The sequence below is a fragment of the Acomys minous genome (assembly GCF_964271855.1).
Source record: "Acomys minous genome assembly, chromosome: 8".
Classification (NCBI taxonomy): Eukaryota; Metazoa; Chordata; class Mammalia; order Rodentia; family Muridae; genus Acomys; species Acomys minous.
In genome coordinates, this window is record NC_140489.1 from 126,264,250 (window position 1) to 126,290,450 (window position 26,201).

Genomic DNA, 26,201 nt, shown 5'->3' on the forward strand with positions numbered 1-26,201 from the left:
GGGATCTGGGTTTCTAAACTCCGGGTTCCAGAAGAAGGAGTTCCTGGTAGAGTAGGAGAAAAGCCGCCTTCTTCCTAGTGAGGGATTGGAAGCAGAGATCAGGGTGGTTGGTGGTGGTTTACCCCCTTTAAGCCCGGCACTTGGGAGGCAAAACAAAACAAAACAAAAAACCTATTTTAAAAAAAGGAGGAGGAGGAAGCAAAGATCAAAGTTGTTTTGAGGCCTTGAGGCTTATCTGCAGTTCTAGGCCACCACACTATTATGCCTACGGCTACCATGAAAGAAATCCCATAAACCCACAAACCAGGTGTCTTATAGCAATGGATTTTTGATGTTGTTGTTTTGGGTTTGGTTTGAGACAGGGTCACTGGCCCTTTACCTGGTGCCACCAGTTTTCTTGGAACCCAAACTGCAGAAGCAGCCAGGTGTCTCCGAGGCTTTCAGGTTGTTCTCCTGTGGTCTCAGCTTAGCATTTTGACATTTTTAGGATTCTTAGAATGTCAGAGCTGGAGGAAGGTTAGAACCTGGCAGTCCCCTGCTTCTTGGCTTGGGGCCCAGATTCCTAAGAGTCCAAAATGGAAAAAAAGGGGGGGGGGTATCTAATGTTTCTTACATTTAGTTTCCCAATACAAAATGTATTTTATAGTTACAAAACGGCGTATATTCAATGCAGGAAACTTGGGGAAATGGGAAAACATCTTAGGAAATTTCTAACCTTACCCTACTCGGCCCATTTTCGCTTTTAGCCTCAGTGTTTCACTGCCTGGTCCAGGGAGACACTCATTTGTTCAATTATCTTCTGTCTCATCACCCAGAGATTTAAAAACCACAATTAGGTCTTGATTGCCTAACTTTCCAGCCTTTCGTGTTCATTTTTATGGAGAAGGCAACACATTATACAAACAGCTCCGGAGCTTGCCTCCTCCCTCTCCCTCCCCCCCCTTGCATTATAATCACTATGAATGTTTTCCCATTTTGATAGTTTTTAGAACTTCTTTATATTTAAAAATTACCTTACTATTTTATATGTATGGGTGTTTTGCCTGTGTTGTATGTCTGTGTACCGTGTGCATGTCTGGTGCCTGAGAAGGTTAGAAGACGGTGTCAGATCTCCTGGAACTGGAGTTGCAGACAGTTGTAAGTCCACTATGTGGGAATTGAACCTGGGTTTAGGAACCAGGCCCAACTGGGCTGCCTGCCTGTCTTGCTGTTTCATGTTCTGTTTCTAGCAGCTTCCGTGTCTGTGTTTATCTTGGTCAGCTAGTCATGTTTACTGCTCTGAGAACGCACCCCTCCCCTCATCAGGACTTTTCCTCCTGTGTGCAATCACCTCTTGAGGGATTTCACCTGCAAGTGGCATTCCTGTTTTGCTGCCTATAAGAAGGCTCTTTGGACACTGAATAAAAGCTGCTGCTGCTGCTCTCTTAGCACGAAGGACCCACTGTGTTATTGTGTGTGTGTATGTGTGTTAAATCCGCAGTCCCTCACCCTTGACTTGGTACCATGGTGGCGCGGGCACCACACCTGGGTCCTCTGCAAGAGCAGCCAGCACTCTTAACCAATAAACTTACTTTCTAGCTCTCATCCCAAGGGTTTCTCTGTTTGCCCTTGGCTATTCTGAACTCACTCTGTAGACCAGGCTGGCCTTGCACTGACAGAGATCTGCCTGCCTCTGCCTCCCTGAGTGCTGGGATTACAGGTATGTGCCACCTCACCCGGCTCCTACACCTATTTTTAAAAATATTGATTTTTATTAGTTTAGAATTATGTGTGTATCTGTATGAGAGATGGCTGGGCAGTGAAGAGTGCTCCCTGCTTTCCCAGACCTGGATTTGATTCCCAGCACCCACATTAGGTGGCCACAACTGCCAATGCTCCAGCTCCTGGGTACCCCACCCCCATGTACACACACCCTCCTCCTACATGAACATATATATCCATATATAATATTTAAAGATTCATTTATTATGTATACAGTGCTCTGCCTGCATGTACGGCTGCCACCATGTGGTTGCTGGGAATTGAACTCAGAACCTTTGGAAGAGCAGCCAGTGCTCTTAACCTCTGAGCCATCTCTCCAACCCACATGAACATATATTTTTTTAAAGTGAAAATAAATCTTTAAAAAGGGAATTCCTGATACATACTGACAAATGGTGCTGCAAATTTACACCCAATACCTCAGAGTCCTAAGGGAAATTCAGAACACTCTCTTTTTGATACGGTAATGAAATTAGTGCAACAAGGCTTTTGTCTTTATCAGAATTGGGAGGACAGGAAGTGGGGAGACTGAGAGAAGTGGAGGGAGGGGGGCTGCGGTTGAAGATTTTGAGAGAGAGAGAGAAAGAGAGAGAGAGAGAGAGAGAGAGAGAGAGAGAGAGAGAGAGGGAACACCCCAAATACCACATTACTGACTCCTGCTCACCGGAAGCTAGTTTGTGGTCAAGTATGAAATGGAAGAAAAAAAAAATCAGGACTTGAGGCGTAGACGGTAGAGCGCTTGCCTAGTATGCATGAGTGGGTTCCATGCCACACCTCAAAAGCGGGATATAACGGTGCAAGACTAATTTCTGTATTTGGAAGCTGGAGGCGGGAGGATGAAAATCAAGGTTATCTTCAAATACAATGAAATGAAGAAGAAAGCAGTAACTTAAAACTTACGCACTTTCGTCCGAAGCTCACAGGTTCCTAGTGAGTGGAAGCACTGAGAATGACTGGTCAACCGCTTTGCTGCCTGGCCTGGGCTCAGGACAATATTGTGTACCCTAGTTATCCCCCACATTAACAATTCTGCAGTTAGACACTGAGGCGCTGCCAGTATCTGCGTTTTGGAGTCCGTTGTGCCACCTTAGCAGTGCCTTGCATCTTGGCACAGCGGCCACACCTGTCCGAGCACCTAGAGCGCCGCCCTGGCGGGTGGTGGTGGTGGAACACATGCAGAGGGGCCGCGCCCCACCAGCGGCTGCCCGCGCATGCGCGGCTGGGCTCCTGGGTCCCGCCCCCTGCGGCCCTGCCCCCTTTGCGAGCCGTTGGAATTTGAATCTTCGGCGCGGTGCTGCGGGAAGCCGAAAACCCTGGGTCAAGCATGGAGAGCCCGGCCTCTGCCTCGCGCTGCCCCATACGACAGCAGCGTGCTCGTTGGGAACGGAAACGCCTCTGCACGGCTCGGGAGCTGCTGGAGTCCGAGCGACGCTACCAGGAGCAGCTGGGGCTGGTGGCCACGGTGGGGCTCGGTGTGGGTGTGGGAGGGTCGCAGACTGACTGCTACAGTTTCTGGCTGCACTTGACGTCGGCTTCCTCTTGCTACAGACTAAGGAACTTGTATCCTTTCCTTGCACAGTACTTTCTGAAGATCCTGAAAGCCAAGGGGACACTACGGCCACCGGAGCGCCAGACCCTTTTCGGGACCTGGGAGCTCATCTACGCCGCCAGCCTGTGAGTGGAAGCGGTGCAGGGAAGAGAGAGCACCAAGCCTAGTCAGAAAGGCAGGGTTCATCCGCCAACTTTCTCACCTGCGGCCTTGGCCCAGTGCCTTAACCTGCCTGCGTCCCCAGCTGTAAAATGGGATAATAGTATTACCTCCGAGGCAGGGTTACGGGACGTGTAGGAGGGAGTGCGCTAGTAGGTGTTGGCCTGCACTTTTACTGTCCTTTGCCCACACAGAGAGCTGCTCCCCTACTTGGAGGAAGGACACTGGGGGCCGGGGCTACAGGGCTTCTGCCCCCACCTGGAGTTCTACGTCCAATTTGCTGCCAATGCAGAGAGGTCTGAGGCTACCCTTCAGGTAACCGCAACCTGTCTCCCCTTAATCTAGACACCCAGTTTCTTGCATTTAGAGCGTAGCTCGTAGCTAACTTCCCTAGGAGGGAAGCCTGGCTAAGCGAACGCAGTGTAGGAGTGGCTTCTCTCCCGACGTGAACCCTCTCAATCCAGGAGCAGCTGAAGAAGAACAAACGTTTCCGGAGGTTCGTGCGGCTTCAGGAAGGCCGCCCCGAGTTTAGGGGTCTTCAGCTCCAGGACCTGCTCCCTCTGCCTCTGCAGCGGCTCCAGCAGTGAGTGGTTCATCTTGTCAGGGCTGCCTAGCTGCTGCCTGGGGGATGCCACTGGTTCTCCCAACCCTGCCTTTCTCTGCCAAATTATTCTTAAGCTTTTTACCAGAGTTAAATGCGAGCCCACGGGGTGCCCAGGGTCTGCAGCCTCAGACCCGGGGCTGTGGTCCTGTATCCTGAACTGAGGGAGCCCCGCACTAGGGCCTGTGGTAGGCTATCTGGAAAAACTCATTGACACGAGTGGTCAGCCTAGACCTCACAGGTTGTCTGTGGTAGCCTCCTTGGTTTGATTTGGTTTCATTTTCTGAGGCAGTCTCCTGATTCTTCAGCGTGGGACGGAATTATAGTGTGCGCCCAGAGTCGGGGTCCCACATTAAAGAAGGGGCAACAGAGAAGCCAGGCCTTTCCTGACCTACAATTAAGAAATGACTGTCTGGGAGCTGATCTCCAGGTCATATGAAACCAGGACATTTTGCCTGGCTCTGCTTCATTCCAACTGTCCACTTCCAGGTACGAGAATCTCGTCATGGCTTTGGCTGAAAACACAGTTCCCAACAGCCCTGATTACCAACAGCTCACACGTACGTTCTGGTTTCTGCCCACCCCAGGCAGAGGCTGCCTGTCCTGAAGGCCTCTCTGCTTCTGCCCTCCGACAATGTCTGGTATGTCCTGTCTCCCATCCCATGCATCCCTAATTGCCCTGCCTTTTCTCCAAGAAGCTAGAACCCGAGCCAGGCCCCCTGCAGACCAGCTTGTCTGTTATTACCAGTAGCCAAAGCCAAAATTCTGTTGGGAGTGAGGTGGAGGGTGTTGTTCCAGGGGCTGCCCGCCTGGTGAGCGAGACTGCCCAGAGAGTGCACGCCATTGGCCAGAGTCAGAAGAATGACCGGCACCTCCAGCGTGTCCAGACCCTGCTCAGTGGACGCAAGGCAAACGGGCTGACTTCAGGTAGACCGTGGACTCTGCTCTTTGTGCCTCAATTGCCCCCTGCTTGCTCACTTCTCTTCCTTTACGAAGCCAGCTTATTGGGCTGGCAAGATGGCTCAGTGGGTAAAAACCACCTGCCGGATGCATGAACTGAGTTATAATCCTGGGACCCACGTAGAGGTGAAGTAGAGAACTGACTCCACAGAGCTGTCCTCCAGCCTACCTACACACACACACACACACACACACAATTACTCCCCTCATCCTGCCCCCGCCCCGAATTTCCTGGTTCTTTCTTGTGTTCCATGACTCTCATTTTCAAGGGCGCTGGTTCCTGCGACAGGGCTGGCTTTTGGTGGTGCCTCCCACGGGGGAGCCTCGCCCCCGCATGTTCTTCCTCTTCTCTGATGCGCTCATCATGGCTAAGCCTCGGCCCCCACTGCACCTGCTGAAAAGTGGCACCTTTGTCTGCAGAGCCCTGTACCCTATGTCCCAGTGTCAGCTTAACAGGGTCTTTGGCCACTCAGGAGGACCTTGTGGTGGTTTGCTCAGTGTAAGTAGCAGGTGGGAAATCTGGGCCCCAAATATACTCCCAAGTTCTTAGACCAGCCAATCACTTGGCCTGGGTCCCTTTTTTATGAGAGTAGGGGATTGGTGGGGCTAAGGTTTCGTAATTGGTCGTCATCTTATTCCTGAATTAATGTCACGGAACCAGTGAGAGCCTCAGCCTGGGTTGATCTGAACGAAATGGTTTCTCCCTAGCTGTCCTTTCCCCACGAGAAGCTACTGCTTATGTCTACTGACCAGGAGGAGCTGTCACAATGGTACCACAGCCTGACTCTGGCTATTAGGTAAGTGTGTCTTCCCTCAGGGAGTGGGAGCTTGCTTTTAGAATTGGAAAGGCGTTTCTCTCACACCAGAGCTTCTTCCCCCATCCCCAGAGGTGACTGAATAGGGTGATCATTCCAATGCCTGGACTGTTTTCTTCCTACAGAAGCCAGAAGAGCTCCACTCACAGAAGTGTTGCCGCAACATGACACTGTCATTTACAACTGTGCTGGGCCACGCTCACAACAATCCTGGGATGCATGTGGCAGTTGGGCTTGCCTGCGAAGAATCTTTCAGGTTCCAGAGCTCAGGATACTTAGGGACAGGACAGAGCCATCCATGGGTCGACACAGGCCATTGACTAGCTCTTTAAGTAGCAGAAAGCAGCCGGGGCCAGCGTGGTGGCACACACTTTTAATCCCACCACACGGGAGGCAGAGGCAGGCAGATCTCTGAGTTCGAGGCAGCCTGGTCTACAAAGCAAGTCTAGGGTGGCCAAGGCTATACAGAGCCTGTCTCAAAAAACAAAACAAAGAAGCAGAAAGCAGGCTTCAACCCAATTGAGTCTCAGCGGAACCAGCCCCTTTAACACCATGCCACTGGGGGACCTTGGGACTGTAAGTTCCTGTTGTTTGTGGCCAACTGTTTATTCAATTTGCAGCATTGTAAAGGAAGACATTTTTGTTGCCTACAGACTTTTTTAAATGATTTTTAAAAAAATAAATATATGCCTATGGACTCTTGTTTCATTTTTCAGACAGGGTCTTACTAAAGGACCCAGACTGACACTGAACTTGAATTCCTCCTGCCTCAGCCTCAAAAGCCTTGGGTTTACAGGTGTGTGTTCCCACACCTGGCTACTGTGTTTAATTTCTTTTCTTCTCGAGACAAGGTTTCACATAGCTGGCCTTAAGCTCCAGATCCTTCCGAACTACCTCCCATTTGTAAAACTTCTGTAATTTATTTCCCTACTGGATTCTCAATAAAGTGCTGTTTTGATTTGCTTTTGGAAAGACCTTTCTGTCTAAACCATACGCCTTGATGGCTGGCATATTAGCAGTCTTGGGAATATAAAGGCAGAAGTGCAGCTCCCTCTGTCTTCTGCTCACATTCTGGAAGGCAGTCTCTCGCTTCCTAATAAGGGAACCTTTTCTGGGAGTCCCAGTTGGCTGATGCACCTAGTATGCATGTGTGTACGACCAGCTGGGCACTGGGAAAGCACAGAGGGAGCACCCAGAACAAGACGGCTTTGCTTTACTAGGCCTTCAGTGGCTCTCCTTCACTGCTCGACCCTTTGTCCCAGTCTTGTGCCCTCTTCTCCTCAGCCCCTGCTCCAGCTCCCAGGAGGGAGCTGGGCTCCATGTCTCTGGGCTCCAGTTTACGGGCTCCTCCCAGGCCTCAGTGTTTCCAGCTTCTCGTTGGTCCTCAGGAAAGGGCATGCTGGTCTCTGTGTGGGAAAGATTGGCTTGTTCCGGCTTCGCAGCCTTTGGTCTCCCAGCCATCAGACACCTCCCGACCCGACCGCTGACCTGGTTCCGGAACTTCCACACCCGCGCCAGGCTTGCACTCTTGCAGAAGCTGGTGGATGGTCTTTAGCTTCGTGTTTAGGAGTTCCCGCTGGGTTCCAACCAGAGTAGTCACCCTGCAGAAACACCCGCTCAGGGGCTGCTCAGTTGGCCTCCTGGGCTCCCACCTCACCCAACAAATTCCTCACCGCTCAAAAAGAGGATCCAGCTGGGTCATCAGATTGTTCAGGTGCTGTTCTGTCTGGGCCAGCTGTTGTGTCAGCAGCGCCAGCTGTTGCTCTGGGAGTAGACAGGATGGTTACCCCTGCAGTCCCCTGCTCGCCTCCCCCACAGAAACCACCGCTGCTCAACCTACCTGACTGTGAGGATTTCTTCTTGTTTTTTTCCTCTTGGAGAACAGCAGCCTCATCTGGGCCCTGTCGTTGGAAGCAGGTAAAAGCAAAGCTGCAGCAAAGGCCCCGTCCATCACCTGAGAGCCAGCGAAGAGGGGGAGCCACAGAGAAAGCTCTGGGCTTTCACCTCAGAGAAGCACAGTTGTTTCTAGGCCAGGTGCTTACCCGGACGGAACATGAGGCAACATGTCCGTATTCCCACACGTGGCCAGGCTGCTGAAGCACTCCGGAATGTGAAAGTTGACAGCAGCAATCGGAAGACTGGTCACATTCCTGTCTCCTCGTTCAGCATCCCTACCCTCCGTCTTGCTAAATTGCCCAGACAGGCCCTGGACTTAGAATCCTCCCGCCTAAACCTCCAGAGTAGCTGGGATAACAGGCCTGTGCCACCAGGTCCATCTCCTTCAGTCTTAGCCGGTATAAAATCCCCAGTCTGTTCACATTACCTGCACCCCAAATTTGCTTGTTTGTTTTTTTTTTTTAACTGATTATATAGTGCTCTTTACTCTTAAAGGCAGTGCCCCATGGTTTATTCTTAGGATACAATCCTCTCAGTGTTATGATAGGTAGACAGAGGCTCTGAGTGCAGGCTGGGCTTTAATTGGAAAGTGGGTTATTGTAACACACCCTGAAACTGTTCAGTTGGAATGCCTACATCTCCTCCCAGAGGCTGAACTCCCCGCACAAGACAGGAATACAACCTTTTTGCTTTGTTTTTTGGAGGCAAAGTTTCTCTGTGTAGCAGCCCTGGCTTTCCTGGAACTAACTCTGTAGAGGCTGGCCTTGAATTCACAGAGATCCTTCTGCCTCGGTCTTCCCGAGTGCTGAGACTAAAGGTCTGCATCACCACACCCATCTAGGATGTATTAATCTCTCATTAAATTCCACTCTTCATCCTAGGCTGTCAAGGCGGCTTAGGTCCATTAATCTTATCTGGTTTTTATGTCCCTAACTGGTCCAGTCTCTATTTCCTAGTACAAGTAATTGATCAGGGTCAAAGATACAGCACTGGTGCCACTTTCCATCTTAGCAGTTCAAGTCCATCAGAATGCACTGACAGGTCCCATTTCAGGGTATCCTTCCCAAGGAGAACAGGAAATAGCTTAGTGCCTGGCACACTAGACACACTGTTGCGGCGGCAGTAAACCCCTTGGGCCAAGGCTGGAGCCTTGGCAGTAACTGCATCTCTCTCTCTCTCTCTCTCTCTCTCTCTCTCTGCATATAGACACTAGTTGGGTTAAAATCTCATTTCCATCAGACACTAAGTGGATCAGCTCGAGTAAGAAACCCACTCTTTGCCCAGGACACCCAAGGCTACACAGAGAAACCTTGTCTCGGGAAAAACAAAACAAACAACCCGCCCTTCCACTGGATCGCGGTGGGAGGATTAAACGTAACGGTCGCTAGCTACAATTTTCCCACGCGCCTTACACCCACTACTTCTCTGGATCCTCGAACCCCGATAATGTGGGAAAACCAAGGAACCAGCCTTCAATTTTAGCGCCACCCCCCAGGAGATGGCGAGGCCCAGGGCTCCCCCAACCCACCGCAACACACCGCACCTGCAAACACTTGTACAGCACAAAAGCCACGGCGGCCGCGGTGTAGAGCGCACCCAAAGACAGCAATCCGGACTGGGCCCGCTCGCGCTGGTCCTTGGGTGGCGGCTGCCGCCGAGATTCGGTGGCCCCGGGAACAACCTGGGAGCGGCGTTCTGTGGATGAAAGCCACCCGTCAGCAGAGAGGGACGTTGCTCTGGGGCAGCCCCAGCCTGCCTCCCTCCAGCAACCTTCGCCGGCACCTGGATGTGCCCCTAGATCGGAGCTGGGACGCTCCCCGAGGACTCCAAACAGCGCAGACATGAGCAGTAGCCCCAGAACGCTCGACGCGGGACTCGCGCCCGCCATGCCTGGCCCACTAGGAAGGTTCACCCCGGGTCGGCGAGCTCCAGCGTCGGCCTTCCGTCGTAGTGCGCACGCGCGCGCGCGAGACCGCAGCTTCTCCCGCTCCGGGTAGCCTAGAGTGGCCACGCCCACCTCAGGGGTGGGGCGGGGCTAATACATTTTGCATAGGTCACGCCCACCTGGCTTTCCCTACATTACTTTCCTACTTATTTATAGATTCCTTATTAAACAATAACCCCTCAGAATCTTTCAGCCTAGAGTGTCATGCCTAAAACAATGGCTCGTATTTTTTCAGAAGTCAGGCGATCAATTTCCTAACCGTAACTGTAAAATAAGCACTATCTTAGACCTATAAAGAGGCCGCGCCCGGCCCAGTGCACCAGCTCGCTCTGAAGGCCTGTTTCCTAGGCTACGTACGGGGGACACGTTCCTTATCCTTCCGCCTAGGGGAAAGTCCCCGGACCTCCGGCAGAGAGTGCCGCGTGCGCACGCGCGTGGACTTGCCCCGCTAGACACAGCTAGTCCGCCAAGAAGCGATCCCCGCCTCGGGGCGAGCCGAGCGGCGTGCGGCGGGGCGTCATCCGTCAGCTCTCCTAGTAACGCAGGCAGTGCGACCTCCGCGGCGCACCAACCACACGGGGCTCATTCTCAGCGCGGCTGCTCTTTTGGTTTTTGGGTTTTTTCTTTGTTTTGTTTTTTTGTTTTTTGTTGTTGTTGTTTTGGTTTTTTTTGGGGGGGAGGATTTCGAAACACTGGGTTTCTCTGCCCTGGACTCGCTCTGTAGACCAGGCTGGCCTCGAACTCATAGTGATCTGCCTGCCTCTGCCTCCCTGAGTGCATGAGCCACCATGCCCAGCTTGCTCCTTTAATTTTACGCGGCTTTACTAGCTCCCGTCATATTCAACTTTAGAACAGGTCTTCGGGGTAAATTAATCTCTCCCTATCTCGGTTTCTACATCTAAAAAATGAACATAATGTATTTTGTTGTTGTTGTTCGTTTCTGTTTTTTTGGGTTTTTTTGCTGTTGTGGTTTGGTTTGGTTTTCCGAGTTAGGGTTTCTCTGTGTAGCCCTGTCTGGCCTGGACTAGGGTTGTAGACCAGGCTGGTCTTAAACTCATAGAGATCCTCCTACAGATGTCTACGGAGTTCCAGGACAGCCAGGGCTGTTACACAGAAGAACCCTGTCTCGAAAAACAAAATAAAACAAATACAAAAAAAGAAAAAGAAAAAAGAAAACACAATCTTCAGTTCTAAAAAAAATCTGAACTTCTAATTTATTCTTTCTTTAGTACCACTAGGCTGCTAGTGCCAAGAGAGCAGGGCTATGGGCTATGTCTTTTTTTTTTTTTTTCTATTAGCCTAGCACAGCACTTGTCACTAGTGGGAACTTGAGGAATTGAATGAAATTTATGAATAAATATTCACAACGACCCAAAAGGCAAATACTAGGTTTTTCTGGGCCCCATGTAGTCTAAGTGGGCCTCGAACTTGCTATGTAGCTGGGGTTGGCCTTGAACTCCTGATCCTCCTGTTTCCACTTCTCAAACGCTGGAATTATAGCTATGTAGTGCCGCACAAGGCTCATAATTAGAACGGCTGGATGTGGTACCACACTCCTGTGATCCCAGCACTGGGTAGGCAAAGGCAGGCAGATCTCTGAGTTCAAGGCCCAGCCTCAAAAAACAAACTAAGGCCTGGGCGTGGTGGTGCACGCCTTTAATGCCAGCACTCAGGAGGCAGAGGCAGGCAGATCCCTGTGAGTTCGAGGCCTGATCTACAAAGTGAGTCCAGGACAGCCAAGACTACAAGACAGACCCTGTCTCAACAAACAAAAACAAAAGAAACTAGGACAGAGAGTTATAACCTCTGCTCCATGCTGTGTTGTCAGAGACAGTCTCAGGAGCCTTTACTGGCCTAAAGGGCAAGATCCCCCTGCTGTAGTCTCTGGAGTGCTGGGCTTACTGGGGTGCATCTAGCACGCTAAGGTTCCCTGCTATCTTTTAACTGGGCTACACAGGGCCATCTTCCCAACTAGATCAAAAGCTGTAGGAAGAAACACCTTCCATTTCATCTCTGTCCCTAGGTCTTGGCAATTACCAGGCAAGAGGTACAAGTGGGTTAAATAAATGAATAAAACATGGGAGTCTCTTCTTGTTTTTCCAGAAAGGGAGTCCGAAGGGCAGGGCTGGGCAGGGCAACGGGAGTTGTTAAAGTCTGATTGCTCCAGGATGGCTTGGAATGGAAAGTAGGGAAGTATAAATTGCTGCCAGTTGGCATAGCTCATGTAAATAAGTTCAAGCCCATTCTAATGGGAGAAAAGGCTCTCAACTGATGTCTGCCTCTTGGGTTTGGATTTTTGAATCATGTAGTCCAGGTTGGCCTTGGAACTCACTATGTACACAGCCAAGAATGCTATTTTTTTGTTTGTTTGTTTTGTTTTGTTTTGAGACAGGGTTTCTCTGTGCAGCCTTGGCTGTTCTGGACTCACTCTGTAGACCAGGCTGGCATTGAACTCACAGAGATCCACCTGCCTCTGCCTCCCGAGTGCTGGGATTAAAGGCGTGCACCACCACCACCAAGTATGCTCTTGAATCTCTGAACCGCTGACTCTTGATATGTAGTACAGACTGGATTTGAACTCACTACATAGCTCAGATTGGTCTTCACCTCTTGACCCTACCATCTCACCACTCAAGTGCTGGAAATCTCTGTTTTTAAGTGCTGATAAGAAATAAATGCTAGCCGGGCGTGGTGGCGTACGCCTTTAATCCCAGCACTCGGGAGGCAGAGGCGGGTGGATCACTGTGAGTTTGAGGCCAGCCTGGTCTACAGAGTGAGTCCAGGACAGCTAAGGCTACATAGAGAAACCCTGTCTCGAAAAACCAAAAAAAAAAAGAGAAAGAAATGCTAAAACGGGCATGGTGGTACAGGCCTTTAATCCCAGCACTCAGGGAGGCAGAGGCAGGCGGATCTCTGTGAGTTCGAGGCCAGCCTGGTCTACGAAGTAAGTCCAGGACAGCCAAGGCTAACATAGAGAACCCCCTGTCTCAAAAAGCAAACAAAAACAAAAACAAAAGAAATCAATGCTATACCTACTGTCTTTGACACCCAAGAAGATTTTTAATTTTTGAGACAAAATCCTATGCAATCCAGGATGGCCTCGAGCATGCTACATCAGCAAGGGCGGCTGTGAACTTCCGATGCTCCTGATTCCACTACCCGAGCACTGGAATTGCAGGTGTACAGTTTATTCAGTACTGGCTATCAAGCCCAGGGCTATGTGCAACATTAGGCAAGTACACTATCAACGATGCTACATCTCAAGCCCCAAATAGATTAAAAACAATTCTCTAAATGCCAAAATTATTTTCAATAAAATCGAAAGTAGGAACCCCCCCCCAAAAAAACCCAAGAAGGACACAAAATAAGGAGCGTAATTTAAAAAGTTTTGAATTCTGTAGCTATATAAGCATGCTAGTGTAAAAACGTATATAGTTAACAATTTTTAATTAACTATAGAACAAGAAACAGTAATGGATCTTAATTACTTTAATAACTACAGTATTACATTTTAAAGGAAGTACAGTGAATCTTATATTTTGAGATATGAGTGATGAACAGTGTTTTAATTTTTACTTTTTTTTAAAGCCCTTTTGTTTCTGTGTGTAGTGTATAGGGGTATGGACACCCATGCACATACACATGAAGGTAAGCAGGCCACAGAGTATCTAGCTTACTGTTTTATCTAGACTGGCTAGCCAGAGAACTCTGAGGTTCTACCTGCTTTCAGCACTGGAGTAGGCACTAGGAATTCAACCCCAAGCTCTTATGCCTCCAGAGCAAACAGTCCAGTTAATCCCAGCACTCGGGAGGCAGAGGCAGGAGGATCGCTGTGAGTTCGAGGCCAGCCTGGTCTACAGAGTGAGTCCAGGACAGCTAAGGCTACACAAAGAAGCCCTGTCTTGAAAAACCAAAAAAAAAAAAAAAAAAAAAAAAAGAAAAGAAAAAAAAAAAAAAAAGAAAAGAAAAGAGCAGTTAAGAGCACTGGTTGCTCTTCCAGAGAACTAGGGTTCAAATCCCAGCAAGCAGGTCACACTTACTTTTTTTTTTTTTGGTTTGTTTGTTTTTTGAGACAGGGTATCTCTGTGTTAGCCTTGGCTGTCCTGGACTCGCATTGTATACCAGGCTGGCCTCGAACTAACAGCAATCTGCCTGCCTCTGCCTTCCGAGTGCTGTGATTAAAGGCGTGCACCACCACGCCTGGCTTGGTCACACTTACTTATAATTCCAGCCTCAGGGAATCTGACACCTTCAAAGGCACTTGCACTCTCAAACATATACACACACCTGCACTGCACACCCCCAACCCATACACACAATGTATGAAAACATTTCTTTATATGAAGCAACCGATAGATAGAAAATGTCTTAAGTATAAAGAAAAATTTAGCAAATATCCACATTTCACAACAAATTAAAAAAAAATCAAACCTTAAATTAAAATGTCAAATAGTCACCTTGAATGAAGGAATTGTGAATTAAAGTAGCATGTTATTTTTCTCAACTTTATAATTATTATTTCATAATGGTTTGTTTCATTTATTTATTGGCTCTGGGGAATGGAGTCAGGTCCTGGTCCCTCCCTGTATGTTGCAACCAGCACTTTTTCCTGTTATTTGGGGATTAAATTGTTTTTTTCTTATAGATTTATTGATTTTATATGATGTTTTCAACTATTTTTGTTTTTTAAGATTTTTGAAGATTTTATTTCATCTATGGTATGTGTGTTTTGCCTGCATACCTGTCTCTGTACCACTTGCATGCCTGGTGCCCAGGGTAGCCAGAAGAGGGTATCTGAACCCCTGGAACTGGATGTAGAGATGGTTGTGAGCGCCCACGTGGGTGCTGGGAGTTAATTCTGGTCCTCTAAAAGAGTAGCCAGCACTCTGAACGGGGGAGCCGCTGGAATTTTCCCCCTCCATTTGTGCTTGTGTGACATGTGCCCTGCTTAGTGGCCTTGGCAATCAGAAGAGGCTGTTGGGTCTGCTGGGACTGGAGTTACATATGGTTGCTGGCCTCCATAGGGATGCTGGGAATCAACCCTGGGCGCTCAGCAGGAGCAGCAAGTGCTCTTAACCTCCCAGCCATCTCTCCAGACTCTATTTTGTTTGTTTTAATTTTTGAGCCAGAGGCTGGTGCTGCAGATAAACCCAGGGCCTTGAGCACACTTAGGGTAAGTTCTACCAATGAGCTAGTACACTCTTCGTCTACCATTATTTATTTCATGAATGTATGTATGTATGTATGTATGTATGTATGTATGTATGTATGTACGTATATAAACAGGGTCTCATTTTGTAGCCCTGACTGGCCTGGAACTCTCTAATGTAGACCAGGTGGGCCTTGAACTCACAGAGACCTGCCCGCCTCTGCCTTTTGAATCCTGGGATTAAATCTACTGGTTAAAGAGTAAACATGTCTAGTTATCCGTGAAGTTGGAAACACTGTCCCAACAACAACAACAAAAACTGAACAATTTTTTTTGGAGGATTTATTTACTATTATGTATACAATCTGCTTGTACCCCTGTAGGCCAGAAGAGGGCATCAGATCACATTACAGATGGTTGTGAGCCACCATGTGGTTGCTGGGAATTGAACTCAGGACCTCTGGAACAACAGTCAGTGCTCTTAACCGCTGAGCCATCTCTCCAGTCCAAACTGAACAATTTTAAACCCTAAAAACTAATTCTATATATAAACACATGTTGAGGGATGTTTGTCTCGAGGGCCCCTTTATATAGCTGGATGTTCCCCGAACCAACTTCTATGTAGAACCAATGTTTTCATTTTATTTTATTTCATTTACTTGTTTATAGTTCCACATACAGTCCAGCTGGCCTCTAATTTACTGTCCCAGGATTATGGGCATGAGCCACCACACCTATTTTACAACGTTTTTTTAAAAAGATAAGCAACAGCTGGGTTTGGCTGAGTAAACCTGCAGTTCAAGGCCAGTCTCCATTGTACGTGGAACATAAGACTCTGCCCCTAGCCCACTGCTAATTTGAAGACTCTGCCCCCAGCCCACTGCTAATTTGATGCCTACAAATCACAGATACTCAGCACTGTTCACAGTTTAGAACTAAGACTGTGTGTGTGTGTGTGTGTGTGTGTGTGTCCATGTGCTCCTGTAGAGCCTGGTAATCAATCAACTTCTCGTGTGCCCTTCTCTATTACTCTCCACTTTATTCTTGAAGTCAGGGTCCTCATTGAACCACTGAGCTCTGGTGATCCGCCTGTCTCCCTTCCACCACGTAAAGCCGAGGTTACAGACGTGGGTGTTGGAGACCCAAGCTCAGGTCTTCATGGTGACTAGACAAGAGCTTTACCAGCAGGGCTACCAGCCTCTCTGAAGGAACCCCTTGCCCCATATCTGCCCCGCCCAGACAGTTTCACTATGCAGCCCTGGAACTCTACCAGTCTCTCTAGCAGGTGAATAACCGGCAAAGACAGGCCCAATTTGCCTGGGAAGAGATTCTCTTCATGTAATGAATGGAGTGACAGGTTCTAACGGGCAGTTTGGACGAGGTAGGTTGTGAGGAAGGACTCTAGGCCTCCTCTGTCTTCCTATCCCCAGTTATAATGCTAGTAATAATAACAGCAACACTCATATTACACAGATATTGTTCAACGGGGGCGTAGTGAAACGGTGCCTGCAATCCCAGAACTTGGTAAGGGGGAAGAAAAAAGGTCAGGAGTTCAAGTTCATACTGAGTTAGAAGCCAGCCTGCGCTACATAAATAGATACATCTATTTCCTGTAATGGAACTGTGAATTCGGAAGTCATTCCACTTCAGAGCACGCTCATCGGGTCATACATACAACCCCCAGTCAAAGGGCTCTTGTCCTTCCTAGTCTGGTCTCAGGCCACCGTTCAGAGTCTGCGGGCTCAGCTGCATGTGGCACAGAGCACTGGGGCGCTCAGAGAGTTGAGAGCTCGGAGTGTTGCAGGTGCGGGCACAGGGCGGGCCTTTGTTCTTTTCGCTCATCTCTCCTCTCTCTGCCTTCCTCTCCGGAAACCAGCAAGTTTGTCACCGTCAGTGTTGGTGATGCTGAGCCGTGGCGGCCAGGTCTAAGGAGGCATTGGAGTTGTGCTGTGACCACTGTCAGGCCATTAGTAAGGCCGACCCTTGGCTCATTGTGGTTATGTGGGTGACTCTCACACCAGCAACAGCCACGAACAGAGATGACAACTGCACCTGCCATCCACTAGCTTTCGGTGAGCTGGGCGGGGGCGGGGGCTCCTGGGGGAGGGGTCTGTGGACCCGTGTTCCATCCGATGCTAGCTGGGGAAGGGGTTTGTGCAGGGTAGTAACAGCTCCCTATACTCACATCCGCAGGGATCCCCTCCATAGCCCAGGCATGGGGACTGTGGACCATCTTAGCGGTTGTGACAGTGCTTTTTCTCATCTCCCTGGCTGCACTCTTGTCCCAGTGGACCAGTGGTAGGAGCAGGAACCAGGAGGGACAGGGACGGTGAGTGAAGGGTAACTGGGATGCGTTAACTTAGTATTTCCTCTCAACCAAAAAGTCCCCATTCATCTCCCAAACTCTATGCTGCAGCTCCGGAGGATCCGTGGAAGAAGTTCCCCTGTACGGGAACCTGCTCTATCTACAGACAGGTAGGCACTGGAGGGACAGGGCACAAGAGCAGCCTCCTAGCATATGGGATGGAGATGCTAGCAGCGGCAGTCAGGAGCTGATCACATCTCTGTGCCCCTGTCCCAGGACGGCTGTCCCAAGAACCCAGGCCAGAGCAGCAGGACCCATCCTCTGGAGGCCCTGGCAGGGTGAGTCAGCTGGTTGAAGAAAAAGGGAGGGAAGGAAACGGGGACCGGTCCCGAGGGTCCAGAGACCGTCCAACAGCCTCGCACCTCCAGGCTGCGGAGGAGGTGATGTGCTACACGAGCCTGCAGCTGCGACCTCCTCAGGGTCGGATCCCTAGCGCCGGGACCCCCATCAAGTACTGTGAGGTGGTGCTGGACTCTGAGCCAAAGCCCCAGGCCCCAGGCCCGGAGCCGGAACTCTACGCCTCGGTGTGTCCCCAAACACGCAGAGCCCGGGCTTCCTTCCCAGATCAAGCCTATGCCAACAGCCAGCCTGCACCCAGCTGAGGAGGACCGGGAACTGTGGGCATCCATGGCTCAGGGAACTCCTGCTGCCCTGGCTGAGGGCATGCCCAGCTCCTAACTAGCCTCCAGGACATCCAGCCATGGCTGAGTGACAGGTGATGCTCTACCCTAAGCTGCAAGGCATACAATCTCAGAGTACGAAGGCTCCTGGCTTCCTGAGGATGGAATTGAAAAAAGGGAGCCTCCCACACACCCCCACCCCCACAAGCCCCGCACTTCTCTTTTTCTATGTGCTCCTGTAAGCCCCACAAGCCTCTCGCTTCACACTTTTCCCTGCTTTCAGAGTTTAACTGGGTTCCCCATCTCCCCTCCCCATCTTACCCAGACCCAGATACCTCACTGTCTCCTCAGACACAGGAAGTGGGCAGGGAGGAGGAGGTAAGAGCCAGAGAGGATGTGGGTGGGTATCATGCGTGGGGGGCCCACAGCTGGAAAGTCTCCTGGAGTCTCAAGCTTGGTTTCTGACCTGAAAACCCTGGACAGAAAATGATCTCCATACTGAGGTCTCTGGCGTCCCCAGGCTTTTCAAATAAAGCATCTCAAAAACCGTTTGCGTCGGAGTGTGAGCTTTAGCATTGTGTAGAGCGTTTCTGGGGCGGGGTACCAAGCTGGGGAGGGATTGAAGAGATAGATGCCGAGAGTGAAGGAGTGGAGCCCAGCTACTTGGGTGCTATTCCTGATTCTGGAACATTTACGGGATTTACATCAGAGCTATCCCATGGCAGCTGGGGAGTCTGAAACCTCACTAGTTCTGAACTACTCTACTGATGACTTCTTTTTTGTTTTGTTTTGTTTTTTGAGACAGGGTCTTTCTGTGTAGCCTTGGCTGTCCTGGACTCGCTTTGTAGACTAGGCTGGCCTCGAACTCACAGAGATCTGCCTGCCTCTGTCTCCCGAGTGCTGGGGTTAAAGGTGTGTGCGCCACCACGCCTGGCATACTGATGACTTCTGTACCAGTGTCCCCATACCTGCTGGCCTAGTTTCTTCATCAGTTGCCACTTCCATTCTCCCACATCCCTTGCGAGTGCTACATGGACTCTTATTATGGCATCCAGTGGCCCCGTCTTTATTCTGTCTGCCAAATAACTACTTCCATTGGCCTCTTTGCCACCCCATCACCATGGCAATGGTTCACTCCACCTTCTTAGTTGTCACCTATAGTCCTGGCAACAGCTTTGCTTATCACTACTTGTGTTTAAAACCCCTATCCAAGCCGGGCAGTGGTGGCGCACACCTTTAATCCCAGCACTCAGGAGGCAGAGGTAGGTGGATTGCTGTGAATTCGAGGCCAGCCTGGTCTACAAAGCGAGTCCAGGACTGCCAAGGCTACATAGAGAAACCCTGTCTCGAAAAACCAAAAAAGAAAAAGAAAAAAAGAAAAAAGAAAAACCAAAAAATAAAAAATAAAATAAAACCCCTATCCAATATGCCCTGCCTGGCCACCCATCACCTGTTCCATCCTTAGCCTGCACCTCCTGTACTACACACATATCATGCAGTACTTGTAGGCAGGCTGCCGACAAGATTAGAATTGTGGGCTTGTGAGCCAGACTGCCTGAGTTCGAATTGCACACCTTCCACTTATCGCCTGTGTATCCCTAACTGGGCCTCAGTTTCTGGATCTGTATAATGGGAAAATATTCTTGTCATTTATTATTATTATTGTTGTTATTATTAGCGTGTGTGCATGTGTTCATAAGGGAGGGTATACGTGTGTGTATGTGTGTGTGTGTGTGTGCGCACATGTGGAGGCCAGAGGTTAACCCTGGATGCTCCTTGTCAGGAGAGGGTGATGTGTGAACAGTGTGTGCAGGAGCTGGTCCTCTCCTCCTCCTGTGTGGGTACCAGGAGATTGCCAGGGTGTGAGACTGCTGCCCAGCCATTTTGTTTGCTTTTTACCCCGTTATTTTTAAGGCAGGGTCCCTTGCAGGCCCTGGGGCTATTGGAATAGACTAGGCTGGCAGGCCATGGAGCTCCAGGCATCCACCTGCCCCTGGATCCTCGATTCTGGGGTTACAAACATGTGCCATTGTGACCTGCTTTTTATGTGGGTGCTGGGATCCAACTCAGGTCCTCCTGCTTACACAGGAAGCACTTTACCCGACATCTTCCCAGCCCTCTTAAAAGTCCTATTATTTTTGTTAATATTCGTGTGTATGGATGTTTTGTTTGCATGTCTGCCTGTTACCACTTTTGTTCCTAGAGTCCTGGGAGGCTAGAAGAGGATGTTGGATCCCATGAAACTGGAGTAACAGATGGCTGTGAACCATCATGTTGGTGCTGAGAAAGTATTCAGTGCTCTTAACTGCTGAGCCATCTCTACAACCCCCTAAAAGTATTATTTTAGAATTTTAGCCAGGAGCTGGGCATGGTGGCTCACACCTGTAATCCCAGCACTCAGGGAGGCAGAGGCAGGTAGATCTCTGTGATTCAAGGCCAGTCTGGTCTATAAATCAAATCCAGGGCAGCCAAAGCTACACAGAGGAACCATGTCTCAAAGAACAAAAATCAAGTCGGGCGTGGTGGCACATGCCTGTAATCCCAGCACTTGGGAGGCAGATCCACTTGGGTGGATCGCTGAGATTTCGAGGCCAGCCTAGTCTACAAAGCAAGTCCAGGACAGCCAAGGCTATACAGAGACACCTTGTCTCAAAAAGTGAAAAAGCAAAAACCAACCAACCAACCAAAAAACAACCACCCACCCACCCACGCACACACACAAAAGAAAGAAAGAAAGAAAGAAAGAAAGAAAGAAAGAAAGAAAGAAATGCTTTTATTGTTTATGTTTATGGGTGTTCTGTCTGCACTGCACTGTATGTTTGTGACCACGAGAGGGCGCTGGGTCTCTGGGAACTGGAGTTACAGATGGCTGTGAGCCACAAATGGGTGCTGGGAACCAAACCGGGGTGCTGTGCAAAAGATACAAGAGCTCTTTTTTAAAAATTATTTATTTATTTATTATGTACACAGTGCTGTCTGCATGCACACCTGCAGACCACAAGAGAGTACCAGATTACAGTATAGATGGTTGTGAGCCACCACGTGGTTGCCGGAAGTTGAACTCATGACCTCTGCAAGAGTAGTCAGTGCTCTTAAATCTCTGAGCCATCTCTCCAGCCCCAGATACAAGAGCTCTTAATGCTTTAGCCAACTCTCCAGCCCCTAGCTCATTTAAAAAAAAAAAAATTGTTCAGCCGGGTACTTGGGAGGTGGATTGCTGTGAGTTTGAGGCCAGCCTGGTCTACAAAGTGAATCCAGGACCACTAAGCAGAGACATTACAGGTAAGAAGGAAAATAAGAGCAGAAAACAGTCCAGCAGGGGGCACCACAAGGCCAAGGAAAGGCGGCTTCTGCGGCATCACTGAGGGGGGGGGGGGGAGGCGGGGGGGACGGGGGGGGGAGGCGGGGGGGGCGGGGGGGAGGGGGCGGTGTGTGTGAAAAGGGGGCAAGATGAGTGTGGTGGAGCAACAGAAGCCAGTCGTCCCTTGGAGTTGGCATTTTCTGCTTCTAGGGAGGTGGAAAGGAGTCACTGAGCGAAGCAAGGGATGAACTCCAGTGGCCGCTGCGTGGACTGCCTGTAGGAGGGAGTTAGGCAGGGACCTTACAGAGGTCAGAAATGTCAAAATAAAATAAAATAAAAAGTCGTAGTAGGGAGCAGCGAGAAAGTGATGAGAAATGCTTAAGTTTAAAACAAAGTGTCTTGGGAGGCAGAGGCAAGTGGACCGCTGTGAGTTCGAGGCCAGCCTGGTCTACAAAGCGAGTCCAGGACCGCCAAGATAACACAGAAACCCTGTCTTGAAAAAACAAAGAGAAAAAAGTTAAAAAGAAAAACAAAAACAAAGTGTCATCCATCATATCCTCTATCTTTATGGTCTGAGCCCAGTCACAGAAATAAGCCCAGTCCAAAAGCTTTTCCCCCAACTCTCCCGGCAGCAAACACTGCTCTGTGTAAGCCCTGCACACCACCATTGGCTTGGGCTCCTCCAGCTTTTCTGTAGCCCACCTGTGATCCACCCGACTCTGGCAAAAAGCCCAACCTGGTGAGTTCCTTCTTAGCTCCAGCTTCCCACGGCAGACGAGGGGGAAAAGAGAAATCGCCTCCAGCCTGACCTCCAATCTCCTCCCTGCCAAGGGCCGCTGTCCAGCTCGACAGACCTTTCTGAGGTTTGAAGGTCAGAAGAAAGGGTTTTCATGTCCACGCTTTTCCTCCTTTGCATTTGCAAAGTCCCAAAGACAAGCAAGAGAGCAGAGAACCGTGCCCTGGGTACACAGCGGGTGTCTGGGAGAAGGGTGGTAGCGGAGCGCTTCTGGTCGCTGTCTCTCTGAGGATGTCAGCCTGGGTCTCCCTTAAGGGACACCTAGGTCGCACCAGAAGGACTTGAGAGTCGGGGCTTTGAAGAGGAGGTGATCCCAGTAGCACACGCGCCTAAGCAGGAATCAGAGCCGAGGGCTCCAAATCTCCAATACGGGCTGCTGATTTTAGAACCCCAGACTAGGCTCAGTCTGGATTAAAAACTATAACTAAGTAAGCTCCAAACACCCAGCTCCCTCCCCGCGCCAGGAGTGAGGTGGCATTGCCACCACCTCTGCGCAGGCGTGATGCGGCATGGCCCCATGGCATCCTGGGAATTGTAGTCCTCTGGTTTGGAATTGCACTAGAACCCAAGCCCATGCTATGGGCTTGGGGCTGGATAAACACTGCTCTTAAATTGAGTTTCTGTAAAGCGATAGTTTTGTTATTGTTGTTGTTGTTTTATGTGTAGCTGTAGTATAGTGATTTGAACTTTGTTTTTCTTCCAGTCCCTGAATCCTTTATTCTATTCCTTCTCCTCCCATCCCTCTCATAGCTAGGAATCGAACCCAGGAGCCTCATTCGTTCTAGGCAAGTGATCTACCACTGAACTACGCTCCTTCTCCTTTTCTTTCCTTCTTTCCTTGTTTTGTTTAAATTTTTTTTTAGACAAGCTTTCTCCATTAGACCTTTCTGTCCTGGAACTCGCTCTGTAGACCAGCCTGGCCTCAAATTCACAGATACTCTCCTGCCTCTACCTCCTTGAGGGCTGGGATTATAGTCGTACAGCACCGCACCCGGCTATGTTTTTGTTTTTCAGGATAAGGTTTCCGCGTGTACCTCTGGTGTCCTGGAACTTGCTTTGTAGACCTGTCTGGCTTCAAACTAAAAGATCTGCCCGCTTCTGCCTCCCAAGATTAAAGGTGTGCGCTACTGTGTCTGGCTTCTTCCCTTTTTCTTGTCTTCTCTCATAGTCTCTATCTTTAAGGCAAACTGAGGCAATTCGCTAGCTGGTTCCTAAGTCAAGGAACGTAACCACACCTTTCTGGCTAGTCACCTCACCTGGCGCAAATCTACAGCTTAGTTCCTTTCTTCGTGGACTTGCCTCTCTGGGGTATCATTTTAGCCGAGGAGCAGATTTTTATCAGGGAAGTCACTAGAGCCTTCTGGGGACCCGGCTTTCCCTCTTGCTGAGATCTCCTCTTTGGTGATAGGTATAAACTAAGGACCAGAAGGAGAAAGGTTTTTGGACTGACGGTGAGCAACGGAAACCGCTGAAGCCTCTTCACCGTCTACAGGTGGTGAGGGAGCCGTAGGCCGCATCGCGCGTGCTGTCTATGTTAGGCCTGCCCATCGTTAGCCCTGACTTTCTCAGTCCATCAATGGGCTTTAACTTCCGGGGTGGTTTTGCCCAGTGGGAGGGAAGCAGAGCTGGGTGGCTGTGTGAGATCGGGTCTCCACGATTCCACTGAAAGTCTTGGATCCAACCATGGGCAGAGCTAGATCTGCCTTCTGGGGGGATTTGGCCATGCAAACAAATAAATTCCTGGTTTAGTTTCAAAGTTGGGTCTCCTCGTCCTGCCGTCACAGGAATTTAATTCTCTGCGGAAAGACCAAGAGATAAGAGCTAAAGATACGGAACCACCGACACCTTGAGTCATGACTCAGGTCCTCCAATGAGGCACTCTGCTCTGGACTCAAACATGGGTGGGGGTGTGCGGAGGCGAGAGGGGAGTGTGTGTGTATGTGTGTCGAGGAGGGGTGTGTGCAAGCCACAGTGAACAAATGGAGGTCGGAGGACAACTTGGGAGTTGGTTATCTCCTCCACCATATATGCCCTGGGAAATGGACTTAGGTCACCAGGCTTGGTGACAAGTGTCCTCAGCAACTGATAAGGTGTTGAAGGATGTAAGATATTGAAAGAGGCACCAGATAAAATCATTTTGTTCTGACCGACTGCCCTATTTTTGTCTTCTGGCTTTTTTTTTTTAATCCTTCTGAGCCTGTCCCTTTCCCTCTTGTGAGTCTCACATAGCTCAGGCTAGCCTTGAACTTGGGTTCTTCTCTCCTCTGCCTCCTGACTTTCTGGGATTACAGGTCTGTACCATTAGGCCTGCCATCCCAGGTCACTCTCTCCTGCAGACACCAGGAACAGGAGGACACATCTTTATTGATACATATCTTTATTACAAAGGGCTGATACAACCACCCCCATAGACAGCAAAGCTTGCAGGACGAGTCACCCCTCTTCCTGAGGAAGGGTGGTTGTCCACACTGTAAGGCTGCATCCTGGAGACAGACTGTGGCCTTCAGGTGCAACTTTACCAGACAGTGATCAGTCAGACCACTGCAGTTAGGCCTGCAAACCCTGGCTACCTTGTTTCCTTTAAAAACTTCAAAGGTCCCATTAGCCCCTTGAAAAATGAGCTGGGGGGGTAGTCATAGAACTTTCTTTCTTTCTTTCTTTCTTTCTTTCAACTTGGCTTTTCAAGACAGGGTTTCTCTGTGTAGCCTGGCTGTCTTGGACTGGCTTTGTAGACCAGGCTGGCCTCTGACTCACACTTATTCATTTGCCTCTGCCTCCCGAGTGCTGGGGTGAAAGGTGTGCACCATCGCACCCAGCCTCACAGAACTTCTTTGTTTTCAATTGATTGTGTTGGTTGAAACTTGCTTCTCTACCTTTTTTCCTCAGACTTTGGGAACATCATTTTTCATTTTTTTTCATTTTATTTTTTGTGTATGAGTGTTTCACCTGCGCGTATCACTTGTACTGAAGGAGGCCAGAAGGGGTTGTCAGATCCCCTGAGACTGGAGTTATAGACAGTTGTGAGCTGCCATGTGGTTGCTGGGAATTGAACCTGGGTCTTCTGGAAAGCAGCCAGTTCTAACCACTGAGCCATCCTTGCAGCCCCGGTGAGAATGTTTTTGTCTAATGGGTTGCTTAACTTGCTTTCTAGCCTAGGTTATCAATTTCTAGAAGTATTTAGTTGGAAAGAGGTTGGAAGAGCTACCCTAAATACAAAGGCCCTCCAGGCCTCTCTCTGAACATTTCCAGAGTTGGGAACTTTACTGCTTGATGAAGCACTCCTTTCCATTCTGCCTCCTTTCCATCTGCCTCCTGGTTATTTTTCGTCTGTCCTGCTGGCTGAGCTACAACCATGTAGTCTTCTCCTTTCCTCTTGTGTGCGACAACTTGGGGGTACCGAGGAGATGCTCCTAGAAAAACAATCTCTCAAGTGGTTTTCTGTCGTGTTTTGTTTTTTAAAGATTTCTGCCTGCAAATACACCTACCCACCAGAAGAGGGCACCAGATCTCATTATAGATGGTTGTGAGGCACCATATGGTTGCTGGAATTTGAACTTAGGACCTTTGAAAGAGCTCTTGACCTCCGAGCCATCTCTTCAGGCGCTGTTCTGTTTTTGTGTTTTTTTTTTAAACTACACTACCCATGCTCAAGCACGTGCATATGTACACGTGGAGGTCAGAGGACAACTTGAGAGGGTCAAGTCAGTTCCCTCCTCCCCCCATTTTCTCGTTTTTTGTTTTTTTTCAAGGGTTTCTCTTGTGTAGCCCTGATTGTCCTGGACTCGATTTGTAGACCAGGCTGGCCTCGAACTCACAGAGATCCACCTGCCTCTGCCTCCTGGCATTAAAGGCTTACACCACCACACCCGGTCTGAGACATAGTTTCAGGTACTTTTCTGTTTTTTTCGAGAGAGGGTTTTGTGGTTCTTCTCTTCCCTGGGGGACTCTGGGTCACCAGCCCACTGGGGCAAGAGGAACAGAAGACGAGATGCAGGGCCTGGCAGGCTGTAAGCACAGCAGAGACCAAACACTCCAGGAACCACTTCAGGAGGAAGGTCAACTTTAATCATGGAGAACAAAGGCTCTTTGGACCTTGGGGAGTGGGTGGGGTCTTCCAGGATAAGGCACTCGTAATTGGTTGAAACCAGGCACTTTAAGGATGCTTGTTTTGAGTCCATCCTATCATATGAACAGAAACACAGCACCTCATTACCCTATAGGCCCAGGGAGAGGAGAGCTAGCAGGGAGCTGTGTCAAGAGGCCATATATCAAGTGTGGTTAGGG

At 49.6% G+C, this 26,201-nt stretch overlaps 3 protein-coding genes across 5 annotated transcripts; 2 read left to right on the forward strand and 1 right to left on the reverse strand.

The window, feature by feature from the left end:
• Positions 1-2,995: 2,995 nt before the first annotated feature.
• On the forward strand, positions 2,996-6,807 carry ARHGEF39 (Rho guanine nucleotide exchange factor 39). Its single transcript, XM_084791280.1, has 9 exons — positions 2,996-3,223; positions 3,341-3,435; positions 3,664-3,784; positions 3,934-4,052; positions 4,560-4,630; positions 4,869-4,997; positions 5,300-5,529; positions 5,739-5,827; positions 5,971-6,807. The coding sequence occupies exons 1-9, from the start codon at positions 3,086-3,088 to the stop codon at positions 6,011-6,013; spliced, it is 1,035 nt and encodes a 344-aa protein (XP_084647406.1). The 5' UTR covers positions 2,996-3,085; the 3' UTR covers positions 6,014-6,807.
• CCDC107 (coiled-coil domain containing 107) lies at positions 6,204-9,724 on the reverse strand. Its single transcript, XM_084791282.1, has 6 exons — positions 9,524-9,724; positions 9,285-9,436; positions 7,686-7,746; positions 7,519-7,609; positions 7,334-7,446; positions 6,204-7,251 (listed from the first exon to the last, which is right to left on the reverse strand). The coding sequence occupies exons 1-6, from the start codon at positions 9,627-9,629 to the stop codon at positions 7,070-7,072; spliced, it is 705 nt and encodes a 234-aa protein (XP_084647408.1). The 5' UTR covers positions 9,630-9,724; the 3' UTR covers positions 6,204-7,069.
• Positions 9,725-16,703: 6,979 nt separating this feature from the next.
• Positions 16,704-18,362, forward strand: SIT1 (signaling threshold regulating transmembrane adaptor 1). Of its 3 annotated transcripts, none has more exons than XM_084791749.1 (5): positions 16,704-16,907; positions 17,029-17,164; positions 17,252-17,310; positions 17,417-17,478; positions 17,569-18,362. In XM_084791749.1, exons 1-5 carry the CDS (start codon positions 16,835-16,837, stop codon positions 17,800-17,802), a joined length of 564 nt encoding a protein of 187 aa, XP_084647875.1. In that variant the 5' UTR covers positions 16,704-16,834; the 3' UTR covers positions 17,803-18,362. The 3 variants fall into 3 exon arrangements, with proteins under 3 accessions (XP_084647875.1, XP_084647876.1, XP_084647874.1); XM_084791750.1 differs by having other exon boundaries at positions 17,620-18,362; XM_084791748.1 differs by having other exon boundaries at positions 17,417-18,362.
• Positions 18,363-26,201: the final 7,839 nt, after the last annotated feature.

Bases quoted from the DNA above. Each gene is read 5' to 3' on its own strand.
- CCDC107 (XM_084791282.1), bottom strand. From the start codon at position 9,629: ATGGCGGGCGCGAGTCCCGCGTCGAGCGTTCTGGGGCTACTGCTCATG. The intron at 7,747-9,284 runs GTGCGGTGTGTT...TTCCAACGACAG, and splicing joins TGCTGTACAAGTGTTTGCAG to GGCCCAGATGAGGCTGCTGT. The intron at 7,447-7,518 runs GTGAGGAATTTG...GTGTTTCTGCAG, and splicing joins CTGGATCCTCTTTTTGAGCG to GGTGACTACTCTGGTTGGAA.
- SIT1 (XM_084791748.1), top strand. From the start codon at position 16,835: ATGTGGGTGACTCTCACACCAGCAACAGCCACGAACAGAGATGACAAC. The intron at 17,165-17,251 runs GTGAGTGAAGGG...TCTATGCTGCAG, and splicing joins AACCAGGAGGGACAGGGACG to CTCCGGAGGATCCGTGGAAG. The intron at 17,311-17,416 runs GTAGGCACTGGA...CCCCTGTCCCAG, and splicing joins CCTGCTCTATCTACAGACAG to GACGGCTGTCCCAAGAACCC.
- ARHGEF39 (XM_084791280.1), top strand. From the start codon at position 3,086: ATGGAGAGCCCGGCCTCTGCCTCGCGCTGCCCCATACGACAGCAGCGT. The intron at 4,053-4,559 runs GTGAGTGGTTCA...GTCCACTTCCAG, and splicing joins CCTCTGCAGCGGCTCCAGCA to GTACGAGAATCTCGTCATGG. The intron at 5,530-5,738 runs GTAAGTAGCAGG...GTTTCTCCCTAG, and splicing joins CTTGTGGTGGTTTGCTCAGT to CTGTCCTTTCCCCACGAGAA.